Source organism: Balaenoptera physalus (assembly GCF_965194825.1).
Source record: "Balaenoptera physalus genome assembly, chromosome: 2".
Classification (NCBI taxonomy): Eukaryota; Metazoa; Chordata; class Mammalia; order Artiodactyla; family Balaenopteridae; genus Balaenoptera; species Balaenoptera physalus.
In genome coordinates, this window is record NC_138883.1 from 116,107,394 (window position 1) to 116,130,160 (window position 22,767).

General features: G+C 35.6%; 1 protein-coding gene across 13 annotated transcripts in view; it reads right to left on the reverse strand.

Annotated features, from left to right (window-relative positions):
* Positions 1 to 22,767, reverse strand: part of MYO9A (myosin IXA) — a 285,101-nt gene that overhangs the window by 7,200 nt on the left and 255,134 nt on the right. For 11 of the 13 annotated variants that reach the window (XM_082443570.1, XM_082443569.1, XM_082443573.1 and 8 more), the window contains 2 exons: positions 22,419 to 22,472; positions 589 to 791 (listed from right to left, as the gene is read on the reverse strand). In XM_082443570.1, coding sequence (XP_082299696.1) covers positions 589 to 791; positions 22,419 to 22,472 — 257 coding nt within the window. The remainder of the gene's footprint in view (positions 1 to 588; positions 792 to 22,418; positions 22,473 to 22,767) is intronic. The other 2 variants (XM_082443563.1, XM_082443572.1) reach the window with 1 other exon arrangement.

Consider the following 22,767-nt stretch of genomic DNA (forward strand, 5'->3'; position numbering starts at 1 on the left):
GTACCTTCAGGGAGAACCATGGGATGTTCACATTATCCCCAAGATGTAGTGTTACCCACTCCTGCTCCAGTGATGGTAGAGGTCCCAGAGCAGCTTATTTGTCGCCTAAATTGCAACCAATTTCCTTACCCAGTGTCCCAGCACCCACTGGAGTTGCTGCCTTACCCTGACCAGCCAGTTGCTGGCCCCATGGCTATACTGATCTTCAGATAATAACCTTCCTTTATGGAGTTCTGAATAATCTTAGCCTGGGAATCCTTATTCCTCCTTTTTAAGGCAAATCTGTTTACCAAGGCTGGTGACCTGTTAGGGATCTTGCCTAAGACTGACACACCCTGTCCCTGTCAGCATCTCCAGAATCATCACTGTAGCAGCTTCAGTTTGGGCTCCCAGCTCACAGAGCATCCTTCCTTGAGGGGACAACTTTCACACTGCTACCTGAGTACAGGCAACATGTCTCTGTCATCTCCACATCCCCTGTATCACCTAACCTAGTGCTTGACTTACAATAAGGAAGAATAAAAAAAGGACAGAAGGAAGGAAATGAAAACAGACAACTAGTTGCTCCCTTTCCCCCTGGAAACTCACTTTTCTTTCTGCAGGTTCTCAATCTGCTCAGTCAGGACTCTCTCCTCCTGCTGCATAGCTGCTTGCTGCTGTTCTGTGATGTCAGCCTCCAGCGCTGCCTCACTAGTCAAGGTCTCTTCTGGGACATCAGACATGGAGGGCAACCGAACTACAACAGGAGAGGATGGGCATGGATAGTTCCCTCGACGAAGACGCCCCTTCCCCTGCAAAGAAAAATATATGTTAAAAGGTAAATTGAGTGACTGATCAGTTTTACTTGGCCCAGTTAGGATAACAAGTGTACTACTTCCATCACACCTGGTGAATGGTAAGAATAAGCAGAAACATTCTGTGAGACCTAAGATATTTAGTGAGATATCATCCATCGAACACATTTAGGTTAAACATTTTCTTGCAAGAGCACTGGAAAATGGGTACGTTGGTGGGTGGTAGTGTAAGAACACACTGTGTACCGAGACAAGATTCTTCTTTGAATCTACGCTGCATCCCCTCCAAACTAAATATCCACACATGGCTATTTAAATTAATTAATTAAAATAAAATGGGGAGTAGGGGGGAGGGATAAATTGGGAGATTAGGATTGACATGTACACACTACTATATATAAAATAGATAACTAATAAGGACCTCCTGTATAGCACAGGGAACTCTACTCAATACTCTGTAATGGCCTGCATGGGAAAAGAATCTAAAAAAGTGGATATATGTATATGTATAACTGATTTACTTTGCTGTACACCTGAAACTAGCACAACATGGTAAATCAACTATACTCCAATAAAATTTTTTAAAAACTTACATAGAAGTAAAAATTTAGTTCTGCATTCACACTAGCCAGATTTCAAAAGCTCAACAGCCACAGGTGGCTAGTGACTACCATATTGAACAGGGCAGATGTAGAACATTTCCATCATCGAAGAAAGTTCTGATGGACAACACTGCTCTATAACCTTAACCCTGGAATATACGATCTCTCTAGGAAGACTATAGAAACAGGTCCTAAAACTCAGTTTTATTTTTTAAAAAAAGTCATTTATATATTACAGGGTGTTAGTGAGAGATATTCTCTAAGAACAACTCAAGAAACTTCTTTCTTGAGATCAGAGGGGGAAAAAAACTCATTGTTTTAATTGGTTACCTTGCACAGAACTTTTGCTTCTGATAATGGCAGACTAGGTATTTAAAATTAAACCTCCTGCTGAGAACAACTGGACCAAACGTAAAAAACCCAACATATTCTTGAAGGCACCAGAGAGCTAACAAGGTAGACCAAGGAGAGGCTAGCCCAGCATTCAGGGCTAATTTAAATTTAAGAAGAGGTGGATGAGAGTCTGAGCAGAGCTTTTGACAGACTACAGCAGGAGTCAGCAAATTATGGCCCCTGAGCCAAATCTGTCCTTGTGCCTGATTTTGTAAATAAAGTTTTACTGAAATGCCTTCATGCTCATTAATTCACGCACTGTCTATGGCTCTTCTGCCGAATAATGGTAGCACTGATGGTTGCAAGAGATTGTATGGTCCACAACGCCTCAAGTATTTACTCTCTGGTCCTTTACAGAAAAAGTTTGCCAACCCCTGGGGTAAAGAATAATAGTCCAGACCCAGGCAAGGGTGTGGGCTGCAGTCTGGTTTGAGTGTGGGCTCCATCCCCATCCATGCCTGATGCTGGGACCCCTAAGGTTTGCATCCTAGATATAAGTGTAAATTGAAATTATTACGGTCCTTGAAGATACTGCAGCCTAGCTTCAAGTCATTTGAATGGTTCAGAAAACTGTAATCCCTAAAATTGGGTTAAAGTAACCCCAGTTTGCTAGTGCCCTAGGACCTGGCAGAAGAAATGAAAACACTATCTGGAGGAAAGTAACATCATCTCAGGTTTCAAAATATTTTAAAAATAATTTTTAAAAATAATATGTCTCACACACAATAAAAGGCAACCAAGCACAAAAGGAGACAAGACAATGTAAATGAAAACCAGTAAAAACAACAGAAACCTTCAATGACACCAGATATTGTTGCTCTCAGAACAGACTTAAAATAACCATGCTGAAAGAGATAGAAAGACACAGTTGAATTAGTGGACCAGAAGTTAGGTCAGAAGAAAATACAAAGAATCAAGCAGAGAAAACAAAACAAAACAAAAAATTTTCTAGAAAAATTCAGAAAAGTTGATAGGAGAACACAATAAAAAGATCTACCATATATAAAAAGATTACCAGGAGAGAAGAGAGATCCTGTAGAAGAAATAACAAAAAGATAATGGCAGAACATTTTTCAAAACTAATTAAAGATGTCAACCTACTGACTAAAGAAAGCCTTTGACCTCTAGGAAAGATAAATAAAAAGAAATCCATACCTAGAGACAGCTGCTAAAAATTAAAGGCAAGAGAAAATCTTAAAAGCAGTCAAAAAAAAAAAAAGTACCTGCAACAAAGAAGCAACTATTTGATTCAAAGCTTACTTTTCAACAGAAACAATGTATATCAGAAAACAATAAATGGTATTTTCAAGAGATGAAAGGAAAAAGTAACTGCCAATCTAGAATTCTATACATCACAAAAACAAACTTCAAGAATGAAGTTGAAATAAAGACATTTTCAGACATACTAAGACAGGAAATCTGTCACCAGCAGATCTGCACTAAAGGAAGGGCAGACAGAAAATGACCCAAGAAGAAAAGTCAGGGAGGAAGAAATGAAGAGCAATGAAAACGGTAAATATGTAAGTCTAAAAGAATTTGCATAAAACATAAGAATTATGTGTTGAATTTAAAATACACAGGTAATTAAAAACATAACAACAACATCAGCTACATCATATAATAGCTAAAGCATATTAAAGTCCTTGCATTATCTGGGAAAAAAAATAAAAGTACCAATTAACAGACTTTGATAAACCACAAATTTATGTTGTAATCTTTAGGTTAACTACTAAAAGAAGAGTAAAAAAGTATAAAACTTCAAAACTAACAAAGGAAAAAAATGGAATAATAGAAAGTAGCCAAAAGAAAAAGGCAAGAATGAACCAAAAAAAGCAAGAAAGAAAAGAAACATATGTCAGGTAAGAAAAATTAAAAGCACAAAATAAAATAGTAGATTTAAATCCAAATATATCAGTGATTACATTAAATTAAGTAGATTAAATGCTCTAGTTAAAATCTGAAGATTATCAGACTGTATTAAAAAAAGAAAACCCAACTATATTAAGTTTACAAAGCATGCATATAAAACATTCAGAATTCAGAAAGGCTGAAAGTAAAAAGATTGGCATAAAAGACTTACCATGTCAGCACAGAGAAAACAAGTGTGTACACACCAATCAGTAAAGTCATAGAACTGAACAACTTAATAAACATAAGTGATATAATAGACATACATAGAATTCACGATCTAACTATAGAATACTCATTATTTTAAAGCACATACAGCAAGACAATACATTTCCAAGGGTTCAAATAGTTTATCTGACCTTTAAATTAATTTAAAATAAGTTTTCTGATAGTGCAGTTACAAAGAGAAAACTAAAAATCCCTATGTATGCAGAATTTAAGAAATAGACTTCTATGAATAAAGAAGATATGGTACATATATGAAATAATGACATTTGCAGCAACATGGATGGACCTAGAGATTATCATACTAAGTGAAGTAAGTCAGAAAGAGAAAGACAAATACCATATGATATCACTTATATGTGGAATCTAAAATATGACACAAATGAACTTATCTATGAAACAGGAACAGACTCACAGACAAATAGAGAACAGACTTGTGGTTGCCAAGGTGGAGGGAGGTAAGGGAGAGATGGATTGGGAGTTTTGGATTAGCAGATGCTAACTATCAATATTATATATAGAATGGATAAACAACAAGGTCCTACTGTACTGTATAGCACAGGGAACTATATTCAATATCCTGTGATAAACCATAATGGAAAAGAATATGAAAAGAATGTATATATATGTATAAGTGAGTCACTTTGCTGTACAGCAGAAATTAACACACTGTAAATCAAATATACTTGAATAAAATAAAAAAAAAAAAGAAAGAAGACCTCTAAAACACCCATAGCCCAGCCAAAGAAGAAATCACAATGAAAATTTTAAAATTCTTTGAACTAAACAGTAATATCAAAATCTATGGGATATAGTTTAACTCTGCCTATATTAAAGTTATAGCCTTATATGCATATATTAGAAAAAAAGAAAGGTTAAAAATTAAAGAGATAAGTATCTATTTCAGGAAACTAGATAAAGAACAACAAAATAAACCCAAGGAGAAAAAAGAAAATAAACAGTAAATAAACATTAGAAAAAAGAGGACCAAAGCCAAAATGTAGCTCTTTGAAAAGACTAATAAAAGATTTTAAACTCTGGCAAAATTGGTAAGAGAAAAAGAATTTACAAATAACCAAAGGCGGGAATTTGAAAAGGGGACATCACTAAAAATCTAGTAGACATGAAAAGGATAAGAGGCTACTATGAACAACTTTATGTCAATAAATCTGAAATTTTATACAAAGTGGAGAAATTTCTACAAAAATCCAAGTAATTAATACTGTCAAAAAATAAAAAATGTGATTAATCTTATAAACTGCATCTATAAATAAAACCTTTACAGAGAGAAAACTGGAAGCCTACATGATTTCACTAGTAAACAAGATGAAATAACGCACAAATTCTTCCACAGAATTAAAAATAAGGGCTACTCTCCAACTCATTCTTAGAGGTCAGCATAAGCTTGATACCAAAACATAAGGACATTAAAAGGAAAGTCTATTATAGGACAATTTTAGTCATAAACTGGGGTGTAAAAATTCTAAACAACATACTATAAATCAAATCAAGCAATATATAAGGAGAATATTACATCATGACTAAGTTGGATTTATTGCACTAGTATAATGATTTAACATTCAGAAATTCACTCGTAAAATATCATAACAATAAAATTTAAAAGTCTCATGCACACCTCAATACATGCAGTAAAGGCATTTCATAAAATTCAATATTAAATCACAATTACAACTCTTAGAAAACCAGGAAGAGAAGGGACCATATTTAATCTCATCAAGCATCTATAAAAATTCTATAGCAAACATCATACTTAGTGGTAAAAGGCTGAAAGCTTTCCCTTTGAGACTGGGAACGTGCCAAGAACGATCCCTATCACCACTTCCTTTCAACATAGCATTGAAGGTTCTAGCTAGCGTAAGAAAAAGAAATAAAAGGCAGAAGGGTGATGAAAGAACAAATGAAACTATCATTATTCATGAACAATATGACTGTAGAGGTAGGAAATCCAAAGGAATGCACAGAAAAATTGTTAGAATAAGTGGAAAAATACCAAAATCAATTGTATTTTTATTTAACAAGCAACAAACAGAATACAAAAATTTTAAAATAACATTTATAATTGTATTAAAATTATTAAAATCCTAGTAACAATTCAAATAATTCAAAAGATGTGTAAGATATCTATATACAAAACTATAAAACAATTTTGAGAGGAATTAATGATCTACATGAATGGAGAGATATATCATGTTCACGGATGGGAACAATCAATATTGTAAAATATCAATTCTCCCTAAAGTGATCTCTAAATTCAATGCAATCTCAATAAAAATCCCAAGACAATTTTTGTGAAGCTGATTCTATAATTTATATGGCAATACTGTATACAGAGCCAAGAATAGTCAAAACACTATTGAAGAAGGAGGTAGGATGACTTGTTCTAGCAGATATTTTTAGAAAGCTATAGTAATTAAAACAGTGGTGCTGGTACAAAGATAGTCAAAATAGAGAGCCTAGAAAGAGAGCCACACATATATAGACTCTTGATTTATCACAAAAGGGGAACTTCAGAGCAGTATGGAAAGGATGCTTTTTTAAATAAACAGTGCTGGAAAAACTGGATATCCATGTGGAAACATAAAGACCACTCCCTACACTATACCACATACAAAAATTGTTTCCAGGTGGATTATATATCTAAATATGAAAGGCAAAACAATAAAGCTTTTAGAAGGTAATAAAGATTATCTTCATAACTTCAGGTAGTAAAAAACTTCTTAAACATGACCCTAAAAGTACTAGTCTAAAGGAAAAGACTGGTAAGTTAGCCTACATTACAATTAAGAACATCCTGTTCATCAAAAGACACCTTTAAGACTGGAAGAAGAAAGCTGCAACAGAAGTAACCAATAAAGGGTATGTATCCAGAATTCATAAAGAACTCCTACAGATGAGAGAAAGACAGACAACCCAATTAGAAAAATGGGCAAGAGTTCTGAACAGGTCCTTCACAAAAGAGCATATCCAAACTGCCAACATACTTACGAAAAGGTGCTTAAGCACATTAGAGTCACAACACAGAAATTTAAAATAAGACCCCAATGATACATCCACTAAAATGGTTAAAATTAAGGAATCTGGCAATATAAGTGCTGGGGAGGAAGTGGAGCAATTGGGAACTCTCATACACTGCTAGTAAAGTACAACCATTTTGGAAAAAAAGTTTGGCATTATGTACTCAGGTTGAAGATATATATATCCTGTGACTCAGTAATTCCACTCCTATATAACCCCCACAAAAATACATCCATGTGTCCATCCAAACTACATGTATCAGAATGTTCATAGAAGCATTATTCATAACTCCCCAAACACAAGCCAAATGTCCATCAATACTAGAATGCATAAACTGTGGTATACATATACACTGGAATACTATATAGTAACATATATGAGCTACAATGAAACACAATAATATGGATAAGCCTTACACACATAAGGTTGAGTGAAATAAGTCAGATATAAAATAATACCTATTATATGATTCCATTTATATAAAGCTCAAAAACAGACAAAACTATAGTGCTCAGGGATACATACTTTAGTGGGAAACCAAGAAAGAAAACAGAGTAAGTGATTAACATAAAACTCAAGTTATTGCTTACCTTTGGGGGAGAGAAAGGATTGCAATTGGAAAGAGAAAGACAAGAGCTTCTGGGGGTGCTGGCAATGTTCTGTTTCTTGACCTGAGGTTGGTATGTGGATGTTTACTTCATAATTCATTAAGATGCAGATGTATGTTTCTGTGCTTTTTTTTTAATGTGTTGTATTTCTCAACAAGTAAGAGCTCCTCTTCAAAGTTAACTATTTATGCAAATATACTACTATCTTTTGAATAGAATGGGACAATAAACTGACAGATTTCTGAGTTGATTTTGGGAAGAAGAAAGGAAGACATGCTGTCTCAGAAACCGAAACTGCTGAGCTAGCCCAAATGGTAAGGTGAAAGTAGAAGGTAGTTCTAAGGGCATTCAGACTGACTCTTCCAAGCTCATGCCCTCTAAAACATGCAACAGGATGAATAGTAAGAGGGTGACAAGACTGCTATTCCACTTTTAGTTCTGAGAGCAAGAAGTAAAGAATATGTTAAGAAAAAGGCCCTCAAAACAAACTGTCAGTCTGCAAATTTAATAGAGGATGACTACGGAAAAGATAGCATTGTGGAATGGATGCAGAGAACAGGGTTTGGAGTTGGTATCAACACAGTGTTGAAGTCCATTATGACTGGTCAGAATTACATTATAAATTCCAAGACAGCTTCTCATTACATATCATTTTGACTATTTTAATGAAGCCAAATGAACAACTAAAACTTAATGTGATATAAAAGCCTCAGGGAGCTGGAAAAATCTGAGCTTACTCCTAGTATTCACTTCCCAGTATTCAATAGAAGAGCTGCCTTTGTTCGGCATTCATACCATCACCTGGCCACCTAAAGTACTTCACTACGGGTTAGCTAAGAATTACTTAACAGAGCTGAAGAAAATCAAACTCCACAGGTCTGATCTCTCTTAAGATAGCATTAAACAAAGGTTAAGGAAAAGCTGGAACCCCTACAGCCCAGAGTTCTCTTACAAGGTCAGAGAAAGTAAATTTTAAAGTTAATTACATAGAGCTTTTAGAAACATGGGAAAATGTTAATACTGTGTTAAAAACTGGACATAAATTGGTATATCATCGGTTCTTTTAAAATCTGCAAATATATCAAGGTATTTCCTGAGTGGAATAATATCCTTTATTCTCCATACTTTTCCATAGTAAGCATAATTTAGTTTTTTTAAATGGGATTTCTTTTTTTATAGCAACATTCACTATATATTCTCTTTCAGTGGTTTTATCCATAATTGTTTTTCTACCATCACTGCAAAAGTCAACAGAGTGAAAAAGGCAAATATTTTCTTCACATTATGATAAAAATATTTCACCTTGTGGACTTCCTGGAAAGAGTTAGCAGTTAACACTTTGAGAAGTGGTTTGTAGTATCCTTTGTTCATTTTCCACTAGGTCTTTCTCCTATTTATTTGTAGGGGCTTCTCCTCATTAACTAGGGAAAATCAGACTTTGTGATATGAGTTGTAAATATTTTCTTACCGTGTATCATTTCCCTTTTGCCTTGCTTATGGTCATATTTGTCATGCATTAATACTTGATAACTATGCCAATGAACCTATCAACTTTTCTTTTAATGGTTTTATATAATAGAAAAACCTCCCCTACTCCAAGATCACAGTATATTTTTCTATCATAATAGGGATTTTATTGGTTTTGATTGATCACATAGTTTATGAACAATGTGTACCCAATTGTTAATATAAGTACTGAAAAACCTATAAAGCCATATTGTAATCCTTTTCTGAACAGTTATGCCAGTGACTTTCCAGCTTAAACTCGAGACAAATTATTCCTAAAATCGAGATTTCAACTACAATTATTTTCAAATGTCGATGAGTGTTAGGTCTAAAGTCCCACTTATCCACGATTTAATATCATACACAATATTCAAATTTCCAACCTCTCCTTAACAAAGTTACTAGGAAAAGCTGGATTACCACTACCAAAGACATCACAGATAACACAGTTACGACAGAGAGCCAATCAAGGAGCAATTTAAGACATCACTATGAGGAGTTAACTATTTTCACTTTGTAAAGAAAAATAAACTAGCACTGATTTCACCCTTTCAAAATGGGAGAAGGTGGAATTCCCTTCTTCTTAAAAAACATATTTGTAACTGAACTCATAGAAACAGAGAGTAGATCGGTGGTTGCCAGGGGCTGGGGTGTGGGGGAAATGGGTGATAGTGGTCAAACGGTACAAATTTCCAGTTACAAGATGAATAAATTCTGGGGATGTAATGTACAGCATACTGACTGTAGTTAACAATACTGTATTATATGCTTAAAAGTTGCTAAGAGAGTAGATCTTAAATGTTGTTACCACCAAAAAAAAAAAGAGAAATAAGTAACTAGATGAAGTAATGGATGTGTTAACTAACCTTACTGTGGTAATCATTTCATTATACATATATATATATATATATATATATATATATATATATATATATAAAATCATCACATTGTACACCTTAAATTTACACAATGTTATATGTCAACTATATCTCAATGTATATAATCTCAATATATATACTAGGAGGAAAAGAAAAAACCAAAACACATGTTTTTAGAGCTCTAAAAAAGTCACATTTAAAAAACTGATTAAAAAAATTCTACTGGATTGTACAAGAAGTACAATACAGGGCCCACTGACTTGGTAAATTATATTAACTTAATCACACTTGGCTTCAGTTTCTCTGTTATCTTAAGGTGTTTTTAGTTTCTTTGTTAGCTACTTCAGTCTGTTTTACTTTTGCTCCCCTTTCCCCTTTTGTTCCTATTTTTTTTCCCTAAAGATTTATCCTTTTCTGCCTCCTGTTATGTATTGGCTTCAATTTTTGTAGAAAAGGTGTATCTGATAACCTTCTTCATCTCCTCTTGGGCTCTTCCATAATTGCCCTTTCAGCTGAATTAAACTTCTTCTTGGATGTTTTGGCAATGTGAAGGTGAAGAGGTGGAATGCTTTTGTGCCTGCAGGATACAGGGCAGTAAACAGCTCTGCAAAGCTAGGTTGCCTGAGCTGTAAGACATCCCTCCATATCTGCAGGTTCTGCATTCTTGGATTCAACCAACTGCAGAATGAAAATATTTGAAAAAAATTTCCCTAAAATTCCAAAAAACAAAACTTGAATTTGCCACCATGCACTAACAACTATTTACATAGTATTTACATTGAAATAGGTATGGTAAGTAATCTAGGGATGATTTAAAGTAGGCAGGACACCTATCCTTCTCAAACTATTCCCAAAAACTGAAGAGGAAGAAATGCTTCTGAACTCTTTCTATGAGGTCAGCATCACCCTGATGTCAAAACCAAAGACACCACAAAAAAAGATAATTACAGGCCAATGTCACTGATGAACACAGACATAAAAGTCCTTAACAAAACACTAGCAAACCAAATTCAACAATACATTATAAGGATCATACCATGATCAAGCAGGATTTATCCCAGGGATGCAAGGATGGTTCAATGCCCACAAATCAATCAATGTGATTACACCACATTAACAAACTGAAGAATAAAAATTATGATCATCTCAACAGATGCAGAAAAAGCTTTGACAGAATTCAACATCCATTTATGATAAAAACTCTCAACAAAGTGGGTATAGAGAGAAAAAACCTCAACATAATAAAGGCCATATATGACGAACCTGACATCACACTCAATGGTGAAAAGCTGAAAGCATTTCCTCTAAGATCAGAAACAAGACAAATATGCCCACTCTCATCACTTTTATTTAACATAGTATTGGAAGTCCTAGCCACAGTAATCAGACAAGAAAAATAAAAGGAATACAAATTGCAAAGGAGGAAGTAAAACTGTCACTGTTTGCAGATGACATGATACCATACATATAAAAAAATCCTAAAGATACCACTCAAAAAAATATGAGAATAAATTAATTGACTAAAGTTTCAGGATACAAAATTAATATACAGAAATCTGATGCATTTCTATACACTAACAATGAACTATCAGAAAGAGGAATTAAGAAAACAATTCCATTTACAACTGCATCAAAAAGAAGAAAATACCTAGGAATAAATCTAACCAAGGAGATAAAAGACCTGTACTTGGAAAACTAAAAGACACCAATGAAAGAAACTGAAGATGACACAAACAAATGGAAAGATATACCATGCTCATGGATTGGAAGAATTAATACTGTTAAAATCACAAATACTACCCAAGGCAATCTACAGATTAAATGTAATCCCTATCAAAACACCAATGCCATTTTTCACAGAACCAGAACAAATAATTCCAAAATGTGTATGGAAACACAGAAGACTCCAAATAGCCAAACCAATCTTGAGAAAGAACAAAACTAGAGGTATCACACTCCCTGATTTCAAAATATACTGCAAAGCTACAGTAATCAAAACAGTATGGTACTGGAACAAAAACAGACACATAGATCACTGGAACAGAAACCAGAGTGTCCAGAAATAAACCCATGTTTATATGGTTAATTAATCTACAACAAAGGAGGCAAAAATATACAAGGGGAAAAGACAGCTTCTTCAACAAATGGTGTTGGGACAACTGAACAGCTACATGCAAAAGAATCAAACTGGGTTACTTTCTCATACCATATACAAAAATAAACACAAAATGCATTAAAGACTTAAATGTAAGATCTGAAACCATAAAACTCCTAGAAGAAAACACAGGCAGTATGCTCTTTGACATTGGTGTTAGCAATATTTTTTTAGATATGTCTCCTTAGTCAAGTGAAAAAAAAGCAAAAATAAACAAATGGGACTACATCAAACTAAAAAGCTTCTGCACAGTGAAGGAAGTTATCAACAAAATGAAAAGGCAGCCTACTGAAGAGGAAAAGATATTTGCAAATGATATATCTAACAAGGGGTTAATATCCAAAAATATCCAAAGAACTCATACAACTCAACTTCAAAATGACAAAAAACCTAATTAAAAAATGAGCAGAGCACCTCAATAGACATTTTTCCAAAGACAAGATACAGATGGCCAACAGACACATGAAAAGATGTTCAACATCACTATCATCAAGGAAATGCAAATCAAAACCACAATGAGATATCAACTCACACCTGTCAGAATGGCTATTATCAAAAAGATAGCATGTAAGTGTTGATGAGGATGTGGAGAAAAGGGAACCCTTGTGCACTGTTGGTGGGAATGTAAATTGGTACATGGAAGATTTCATGAAGGATCCTCAAAAAATTAAAAATAGAACTACCATATGATCTAGCAATTCCACTCCTGGATATTTATCCAGATAAAACAAAAACACTAATTTGAAAAGATATATACACCCCTATGTTCACTGCAGCATTATTTACAATAGCCCACATATGAAAGCAACCTAAGTATCCACTGATAGATGAATGGATAAAGAAAATGAAGTATAAATATGTATGCGTATATACACATACACACAGACACAATGGAATATTACTCAATCATAAAAAAGAATGAAATCCTGTCATTAGCAACAACATGGATGGACCTAGATTATGCTATGTGAAATAAGTCAAACACAGAAAGACAAGTAATGCATGATTTCGCTTATATGTGGAATCTAAAAAAACAAACATAACAAAACAGAAAGTGATTAACAGATGCAAAGAACTGGTGGTTGCCAAAGAGGAAGGGGGTAGGGGGATGAGCTAAATAGGTGAGGGAGATTAAAAGGTACAAACTTCCAGTTATAAAGTAAATAAGTCATGTGGATGTAATGTACAGCATAGGGAATATAGTCAATAATATTGTAATAACTTTCTATGGTGACAGATGGTAACTACACTTATCGTGGTGATCATTTTGTAATGTATAAAAATATCAAATCAGTATACTGTACACTTGAATATTGTAAATCAATTATACTTCAAATAAAAAATAAAGTATAGGGCTTCCCTGGTGGCACAGTGGTTGAGAATCTGCCTGCCAACGCAGGGGACATGGGTTCGAGCCCTGGTCTGGGAAGATCCCACATGCCGCGGAGCAACTAGGCCCGTGAGCCACAATTACTGAGCCTGCGCGTCTGGAGCCTGTGCTCCGCAACAAGAGAGGCCGTGATAATGAGAGGCCCGTGCACCGCGATGAAGAGCGGCCCCCACTTGCCACAACTAGAGAAAGCCCTCGCACAGAAATGAAGACCCAACACAGCCATAAATAAATAAATTAATTAATTTAAAAAAAAAGTATAATGGGAGGATGTGTGTAGGTTATATGCAAATACTATGCCATTTTTTTTAAACAGGAACTTTATTTATTTTGTTTGTTTATTTTTGCCTGCGTTGGGTCTTCATTGCTGCGTGGGCTTTCTCTAGTTGCAACAAGCGGGGGCTACTCTTCGTTGTGGTGCACAGGCTTCTCATTGCAGTGGCTTCTCTTGTTGCAGAGCACAGGCTCTAGGCATGTGGGCTTCAGTAGTTGTGGCACATGGGCTCAGTAGCTGTGGCTCATGGGCGCTAGAGCTCAGGCTCAGTAGTTGTGGTGCATGGGCTTAGTTGCTCCGCGGCATGTGGGATCTTCCCGGACCAGGGCTCGAACCCGTGTCCCCTGCAGTGGCAGGCCGATTCTTAACCACTGGGCCACCAGGGAAGCCCTATGCCATTTTACATAATGAACCTGAGCATCCTAGAAATTTGGTATCTGTAGGGGTGGGGGTTCTGAAACCCCTATCACAGTATTCCCTGTGGATACTGAGAGATGACTATACTCCTAGCACTTTTATTAAATTTTTAGTCTTTGATTTAGATCAACATTTTTCTTGTTTTTTCTCCACATGACTATCCTTTTTTCCTTCACCATTTATTGAATAGTATACCTCTGAAATGCCACTCACTTTAATGTTTATGATCCTTTCTTTTTCTTTTTTAAGGATTTTCTTAGTTTTCCTGCTTCCTTATTTTCTTATTATGAATTTTAGTAGCATCTTGTCAAGGTCCCCCCAAATATTCTTTTGTTGTTTTTATTGACATCACATCTGTAGGTAAAATGTTACAAAACTCTTTCCTTGTCTATGAGAATTTGATCTTTGGTCCATGTTCTAGCTCAGCACCCTGGAAGCCTGATAAAGGTAGCATGTAAATGATGTTACTAGATAACACTGCTTCTGGCAAAAATTACCCTGATTGGCATCTGAAGAAGGAATGATAAATTATAAATATCTGGCTGGAACCTATATATTTAGACTCTTTGAGTGTGGAGTCTGCTGTAATTAGACATATCCCTTGCAGGGACCCTGGAAACTACGTCTAGAATTTTATGAGAGATACTGACTCCTGCGGAGGCGTGAAACTTCTAAGGCAGAACAGATCTGCAACCACTAAATGTGGACCTCTTTTTCCTTGCACTTGAGCTGTGACTTGGGAGACTAAAGATATAACTAACACCCTGATGGTGGCGTGGCAGCATGGCTTGCTACGACGACTCTGGCATAAAAGGAAGACCTATGTTGTCTGCTGGCATGCTGTGCTTCCTGTCCCATATTCTTCTACGTGATTCTGATGCCAAGTGTAGCTCACGGTAGTCTTATGAGTCTGAAAGTTTAGGTGAGTCTCAACAGATCCTCTCTCCATCCTGTTGGGTGTTAGAACAATAAATGAATAGATGAATTTAGGGAGAACTAACATTTTTATATATTCAGTCTTCCTTTCCAAATGCATTTATTTGTTCAAATCTTCTTTTGTAATTCTTGGGGTTTAAGACTCTCTCTGTATAAATCTTCCACATTTCTTGTTCTACATTTCTTCATTAAGTATATTCTTTGGTATTTTATGTTGCTGTTTTGAGTGCATGTGTGTGCTAAGAAAAATGGGCATTTTTCCTCCATTATATCATCCAATGGGTAGTATATATCAAAGTTATCAATTGTACTCAGATACCCTATAATTTTAATTACTTTTTGGTTGATTTTCTTGAGTTTTGCATATATACAATCATAATGAAAAGTGATAATTTTACCTCTTCTTCTAAGTTTTATACCTCTGATTCCTTTTTATTACCTAATTGCATTAGATAGTACCTCCAGATCCAGGTCAAATAACAGTGAGGATAATGGACATTCTTGCCTTTTCCCAGTTTTAATTAGAAAGCTTCCAATGTTTCTCCATTAAGCAAGATACTGGTTTGGGGGATAAAACAGATATATTTTATCATGCTAAGGAATTATAGATATATCCCTATTTTAATAAGAATTAAAAAAAATAATACCTGTATAATTATATCAAATGCCTCTTAAATATCTATGAGGATTATATGATTTTTTTCCTACAGATCAATTAACATGGTGAATTATGCTAATTGAATCATTCTTGCATTCCTGGGTTAAATCACACTTAGTCAAAGTTTATATTTATGGGCCACTGAGCTAATGCTTGCTAATATTTTAACTTGGGATTTTGGGATTAATATTCACAGATGAGGCAGTTCTGAATTTATATATCAAGTGTTTTATTGATATACACATATGTATATATATATGTGTGTAAATATATACATATCTCTGTATCAAGTCCTTTTCTATCGCTTTACAAGTATAAACTCATTTAATCCTGTGAGTCTGGTACTATTAACTCCAGTTTATACATGAGAAAACTGAGGCATGGAGATTAAATGACCTGCCTATGTCACAATAGCTAGTAATCTGGTGCTGGGATTTAAACACAAAAGTTTAGTCCAGAGCCCATCCTGTACTCTGCTGCCTTTAATACTTTTGTGTAAAATTTTTGTTAGTTTTTCTTTTTTGGGTGGGGTGTTAAATAGTACCAATGTTACACTCTTTTCATAAAAAAAGACCTTTTCCCTCTCAGCTCTGAAACAGAATAAATTGTATTGTTATGTTTTTAAAGGGTTGGTAAAATTCCTGTGAAACTTTATGTCCAGTGTTTTTAAAAGAGGAAACTCTTAGACAATCTTTGATGGCCTCTCAAGGCCTAAAAAGATCAAATCCAAACTACTAATCCTGGAATTTAAGAACCCAAAAACTTATTTGCTATTTCATTATATCTTATCACTCTTCCCTTCCTTCATTCTTACCAAGAAATCTTACATTCTAGCCATTGAAGTTTATTCAGTGTTCTCAGGTATTAAGTCACCTAGCTCTCTATGCTTCCCTACAGCTTTCTGAACAGACAAGATGAGATTTAGTAAACTGAACTACAATTATTTGTATCTTTGCTTACTAGACTGTTAATTTATCTAAAGAAGAGATCTTGTCATTTCTATACCTCCAGCACCTAGCACAAGTGCCTAAAACACAACAGAACTGTTACACTTTTGTTGAAATAATGAATGAGAATAAATGAAAATGAATCAATGAGTGGGGCTAGGAAGACAGGTCTCATCTGCAGAAGAGAACGGGAAGGAAAAAAAGATGTGTCTAAAGTGTACTCTAAAATGAGAAGTACCTCTGAAGAAACATATATGGAAGGTAGTCTCATTTTTATTTAGTAAAACTGTAAGTTTAAAAATATTAAATGGATTTACAATACTGAATTGAATTCATGTTTTAGCTCTACAAAAATCTTCCTAAAATAATAAAAGAAACATAAAACTATGAATACCATAGGACTGTCATAACTTCACTACATATACATAAGGAAAAAGTTCAAGGGAAATATAAGTATTCTAAAATATTAATAGAAAACTGTGATTTTCTTCCTGCTTTTTGCACTTTACCCTACTGTTCAAATTTTTCCACAATGAGCATGAAACAAGTATGTAAATGTGTCTTTTACGCAGAAACACAAGATCTTAGATTTATCAAATGCCTAATTTTAAAAGATATTATATACTATAAGAGAAAGAAATAATTCCAGTCATTTGAAAATGATAAATATAGTTTATCTTTCAAGTTCTGTGAGAAAACAGCTTCTTTAAAAGCACTGAGTACATCATTATACAAAAAGAGCTAGTATTAAGCTTCAAATCTGAATTTTTTAAAAAAGGAGATATAAGAGTGAAATGAAAATATTTAACAATCGATTTTTAGGATACAACTGGTAGATCTAGCAGGAAAAATTGCATAGGGAGCCACCATCATTTATTCTTGTCTAGTATTCTGTACTTTTTACTCTCTAAACACTCAACCCACCTGGCTCACTCACTCTGCTGTTTGTAAATCTTTACCTTCTCTTCTCTCACATATAATCCTATCATCCCAAGATCACAGAATCCTTATATTTCCTTACTTCCTAACTTCTGCCTTTTATTCCGCCAAACCTAATTTTCAGGCCTCTTGAAAAGCGTCACGTTCCCTTGACAGATATTACTGTAGTTCTATGGAATTCTATCTACAAGAATTCCCTACATAACTTTTCTTCCCGTTTGTCCACATCTGAGAGAGATGATTTCAAGGCTTCTAAAGAGATGCTTCTTTCACAATTTGCAAAAAAGAGCACAAATACTGTTCTCCTTTTGCCTACTCTCCCAAAGAGGTCCTGTGCCTAATCCTCCTCACCACTGGTGCTGCATGTTTCCTGCATGTGGATCCTCAAGTAATGCCTCTTGCTTACCATCATGATCTCTGAAAGAGGGTTCTGGAGGAATAGAAAAAGCAAGGGTCTTCTGGTTGTGGTGTTATCAAAGAGAACACTACACGTTCTTATCACAAGAAAAAATTATTAACTGTATGTGGTGATGAATGTTAGCTAAGCTTATTATGATAATCACTTCACTATATATACATATATCAAATCATTGTGCTATACCTAAAACTAAGAATGTTATATGTCAATTATATCTTTAAAAAAAAAAAAGATTAATACTACAAAAATACCTTCTGGTCAGTACCAGAAACAGTACGAACACTTCTATATTCTCAGAAAATCTTCATTCTCTGGGTCTGATTCTTATTATGTCAAGTCACCTGAATGTGAACAGTAGACTCAGACAGCATGCACTAACATAAGGAAGTGACAGGACCCTTTGCTAGAATCAAGTCTACACTTGGAATATCTTTTTCCTTTGGAGCTCTTCAAGGCTGCCACATTTCAATTGATTTTTAACTTTCCAATTATTAATACTTAACTTCTGGAAGGGCATTTCTTGCTTCTTTTGGTGTTGTCAGTTGCATAGCTCACCCCCACAGATCCACAATGATAAAGAATTGCAAGTATGCAAATTTCTAACAGAGACATGCAGGTAAGTTCTTCAACAAGCCTAGATGACGCAAAATTTATAAGTACTGCCAACCACTACGAGCGCAGCAAGAAAATCCTGAAAAGACTTACAGCAAATTCAAAATTCCAAACTAAGTACATAAAATAGCAACTGATACTATTTTTAAAAATTAGAATGTTGTTTTTAAAATGCCTTTTTTAGAACCCCTGTTCAACTAGACTCATTATGAAGAAAGCACTCCACAGTTAAAAGTTTTGGAAGTACTGCACATTATATCCTAAACTTTGTTTGGCTATGAAAACCTTTGTGTGTAACATCTTTCAAGAGGATAATTTGTGAGGGTTCTATAGATTAGTAAACTTTATTTCAAATTATATTCTTCATATTATATTATCTTAAATCATACTAAATCAATACTTATGCTTAGAATTATAACAAAAATAAGTTACAAAAAAAAAACCCCATTTGTTATAGAAGAGGCATAACTGGATGGACTGTGAGCATATCATATTCCGAAACCCTACTCTGGGAATAGCCTAGTCAAAGATTATGCTCCATAAATCTAATTCTGTGGAAAGTACATGGTAGCAGAAATGTATTTTCAAAATGACATGATCAGGATTCAACCTATTATAGTGATGGCAAATATGATTACTTGCAAGTCAAGAGTCTCCTAACTGATATATGGCTGCCAGTCTTGCCCATCTCTAATCCATTCTTCTTTAGAATGCTACCAGCTATTTTTCTAAAAGAAATGATGGTGACATTCCCCTACTTCAAAACCTTTCCATAGCTCCCAAGTGCTTCAAAACGGGAAAATTCAAAATTCTTAATGCTGCACATCTGGTTCCAGTCTACCTTTCCAAACTCTTCTGCCACTTCCACACCACCTGCCCAGCTCCAGCTACACAAGGCAGTCATTATTCACAGATATCTGTTTCGTGCTTCTTTGCCTCTGGAATTGTCGTTCCCCTGTCTTCTCACCATTTGTTAAATTACTACTCATCGTTCAACACCCAACCCAAATGACTTTTCACATTGGCAATAATATAACATACTTTTCGAAAATTCATTTCACTCTTCATTTCAGCAAAGTCACCATTGTATTTAATTACAGAATAGCAATTTTTTTCATCTATGAAGACCTGAATACTATTGACTTTCATTAGTTTATTTGTAGTGAATATCCTAAAACTCACTGCTCTTTCCTAGATTCAATTCTTAGATTCAATCCCTTAGATGCTGAATGAATACCAAATACGTCCTAGACATGGTCTTGTTCTTAAGTCTGGGACTAACACCTTTTCTACAGCTAGATGCATATGCAATAGGATGTTAAGTGGAATTTTTCCTCTTGTTCCAAACTTGTGGCTAAGATCCAAAGCTGAGGATAATTAACTACCCTTTCTTCTAGCTTTAAGGAGCCAAGAGTAGTTGGTACCAGCTTCTCCTCTCAGGGCTTACTGAGAATTTCATTTTTTTGAACCAATACTGTGATCAATATTCTAACACCTTTCCCTCAATGTAAATCTAAAAAGGCTAAAAAGAAAGAGGGGTTACTGGGATTTCAGGGAAACATAGAGTTTATGAAAAGAGGATATTCCCTCCCCTCTTACAGGAAAAAGGCAGTGTCATCACTGAATCCAGAAGGTTAAGAATCAAGGTTTGAGTTCATCTAAAAGAAAGGGAGACTGGTATTTCATTCCGTTTGGTTGTCTGTATAGGCAAAAGACTTACTGATTTGCAACTCTGTTACATACATAGGGGAAAAGAGAAGTGGGGAAAGAGTGTGGTGGGAAGAGTCAGATAGAGAGGTAGGCAAGACTTACCCACCTTGAGTTCTTGGGAACCAAGAGGTATGAAAAATGTAACCTTTCCCCCAATGTGCCTGTAGGCCCTAGAACTGGCCACGGGAGGTAGATCTGATTGGGTAAAGTCTTGAGGCAAAAAAAAGACATACGTATCAGAGTCACACGGTATGAATGCCATCCGTCAGGTTTAGCCAGAAGGTGTAACCAAAGCAAGGGGCTGCCAATGCCTAGAGCCTTCTGCTCACTGTCAGCAGGGTCAATTGGAGATACCACTTATCTTCATTTAGCCTATTGACAATGAGCTTGAATAGTAGTGCTGAACAACCGAGAAGACTGTCACCTCAATACTGGCATATCACGTAGAATTCTGCCTCTCCTATATCACTCCTCTCAGTTTCAACACCAGAGGAAGAAACAGCACAAGAAAGAGGGAGGGCAGGGACTTCCTTGGTGGTGCAGTGGTTAAGAATCCGCCTGCCAAGGCAGGGGACATGGGTTCGAGCCCTGGTCCGGGAAGATCCCACATGCCGTGGAGCAACTAAGCCCGTGCGCCACAACTACTGAACCTGCGCTCTAGAGCCCGTGAGCCACAACTACTGAGCCCACGTGCCACAACTACTGAAGCCTGCGTGCCTAGAGCCCATACTCTGCAACAAAGACAAGCCACCACAATGAGAGGCCCGCGCACCGCAACAAAGAGTAGCCCCCACTCGCCGCAACTAGAGAAAGCCCACGCGCAGCAACGAAGACCCAACGCAGACAAAATATAAATAAATAAATAAATAAATAATTTAAAAGAACAAAAACAAAAAAACCAACTCTTGGAGCCAGGTATGTTCTGGAATTTAGAAATTAAAAAAAAAAAGGAAAGAAAGAGGGAGGGCAGAAGTGTGTGACAAAAAGAACCTACTCACTCACCCCCAAAGTTTTCAGCCCCAGATTAAGGTCTAGTCTATCCTGGAAGAAAGTGATGAGTACTGGATCAAGCCTGTGACTGACATTATAATATGAAGAGATAATATGAAGAGAACTAAGTCTTAAATACTGGACTAAGACTAGAGCATTTAAAAATTATGGAATAGTCACAAGATGCTGTTAAGGTAGTTGATATCCAGTAGGAAAGGGGATTTTGACATGGTAGAGTTGGAAGGCAGTTACTAGATAAAAAGCAAAACTGACTGACATTTGTATCCCAGCAAACTGGCATCCTTAATGAACTGGTTACACATAGATGGATAGTCTTTGCAATTAGTTTCCATATATATTGGTGTTCCATCTCTCCATTCTTTTTTTTGTATGAAATCCTGGTATGAGATCTATTATACTATTATTATTTAAGTCTAGAACCAGTCCATCAATTTGCTCACTACTACTTGCAGCTACTGTCTAAAAACTGCTGAGTAGATAACAGTCATACTTCTACTTGCAGCTACTGTCTAAAAACTGCTGAGTAGATAACAGTCATACTTCTACGTCTAGGAAGACACCATCAAAGTCACAGATAGGAATGGGCAAATAAGCATTTCTAATGATGGAGGATGCTAAAAACAGTAATAGGTTCTTATGTAATAAAGGAAGAGACTGATGAGAACAAAGCTCACAGAGCAGAAATTTGATACCTCAATGCTTTCAATGTTCACCTTTCAATGATCCAACCAAAGAAGAAATCCACAAAGAGGCTTATTTGACAAAGAGGAAAAACCAGTATATTATAAATGGACACTGTTCAACTGCATGACACAGAGGAAAGAAAATAAAGGTTCTAAAGAAAGAGAGTAAGAGAAAAGCTGATCAGGAAGTGGGACCTGAATTGGGGCTGCACATGGAGGGTGGACAGGCATGGATGATAGACAGAGCAGAACAACTCCTGGATGGATGAGAGACAATAATGTAAAGTGGCTGTGACACATTGCAATATTAATACATACCGAGACTGAATTGCGGGTAATGCTCATAAATCTAACTGCAATTAGTACAGGTTTCTGGATTAGGAAGGACATGAAAAGGAAAGCAGAAGGTTAGAATGTACATGTCATTGCCCCATTAAAGAGGTTTAATCTTTCAATGGAATGAATATATCTGTCTTCTGCAACATAAGCAAAAAAGCACAGCTCGTCTACCTGCTTTGAAAAGTAGCTTTATAGTAAAAGGTCTCTTCCCGTCTTCCCTGGATGGGCACTGCTAACTTGGGCCTCTCAGAACTGAGTTCATAAAAATTCATACTACAGAAAGGGTTTCACTTTTAAATGGGGTTTCTGTTTTCATTTCCTGGAGAAA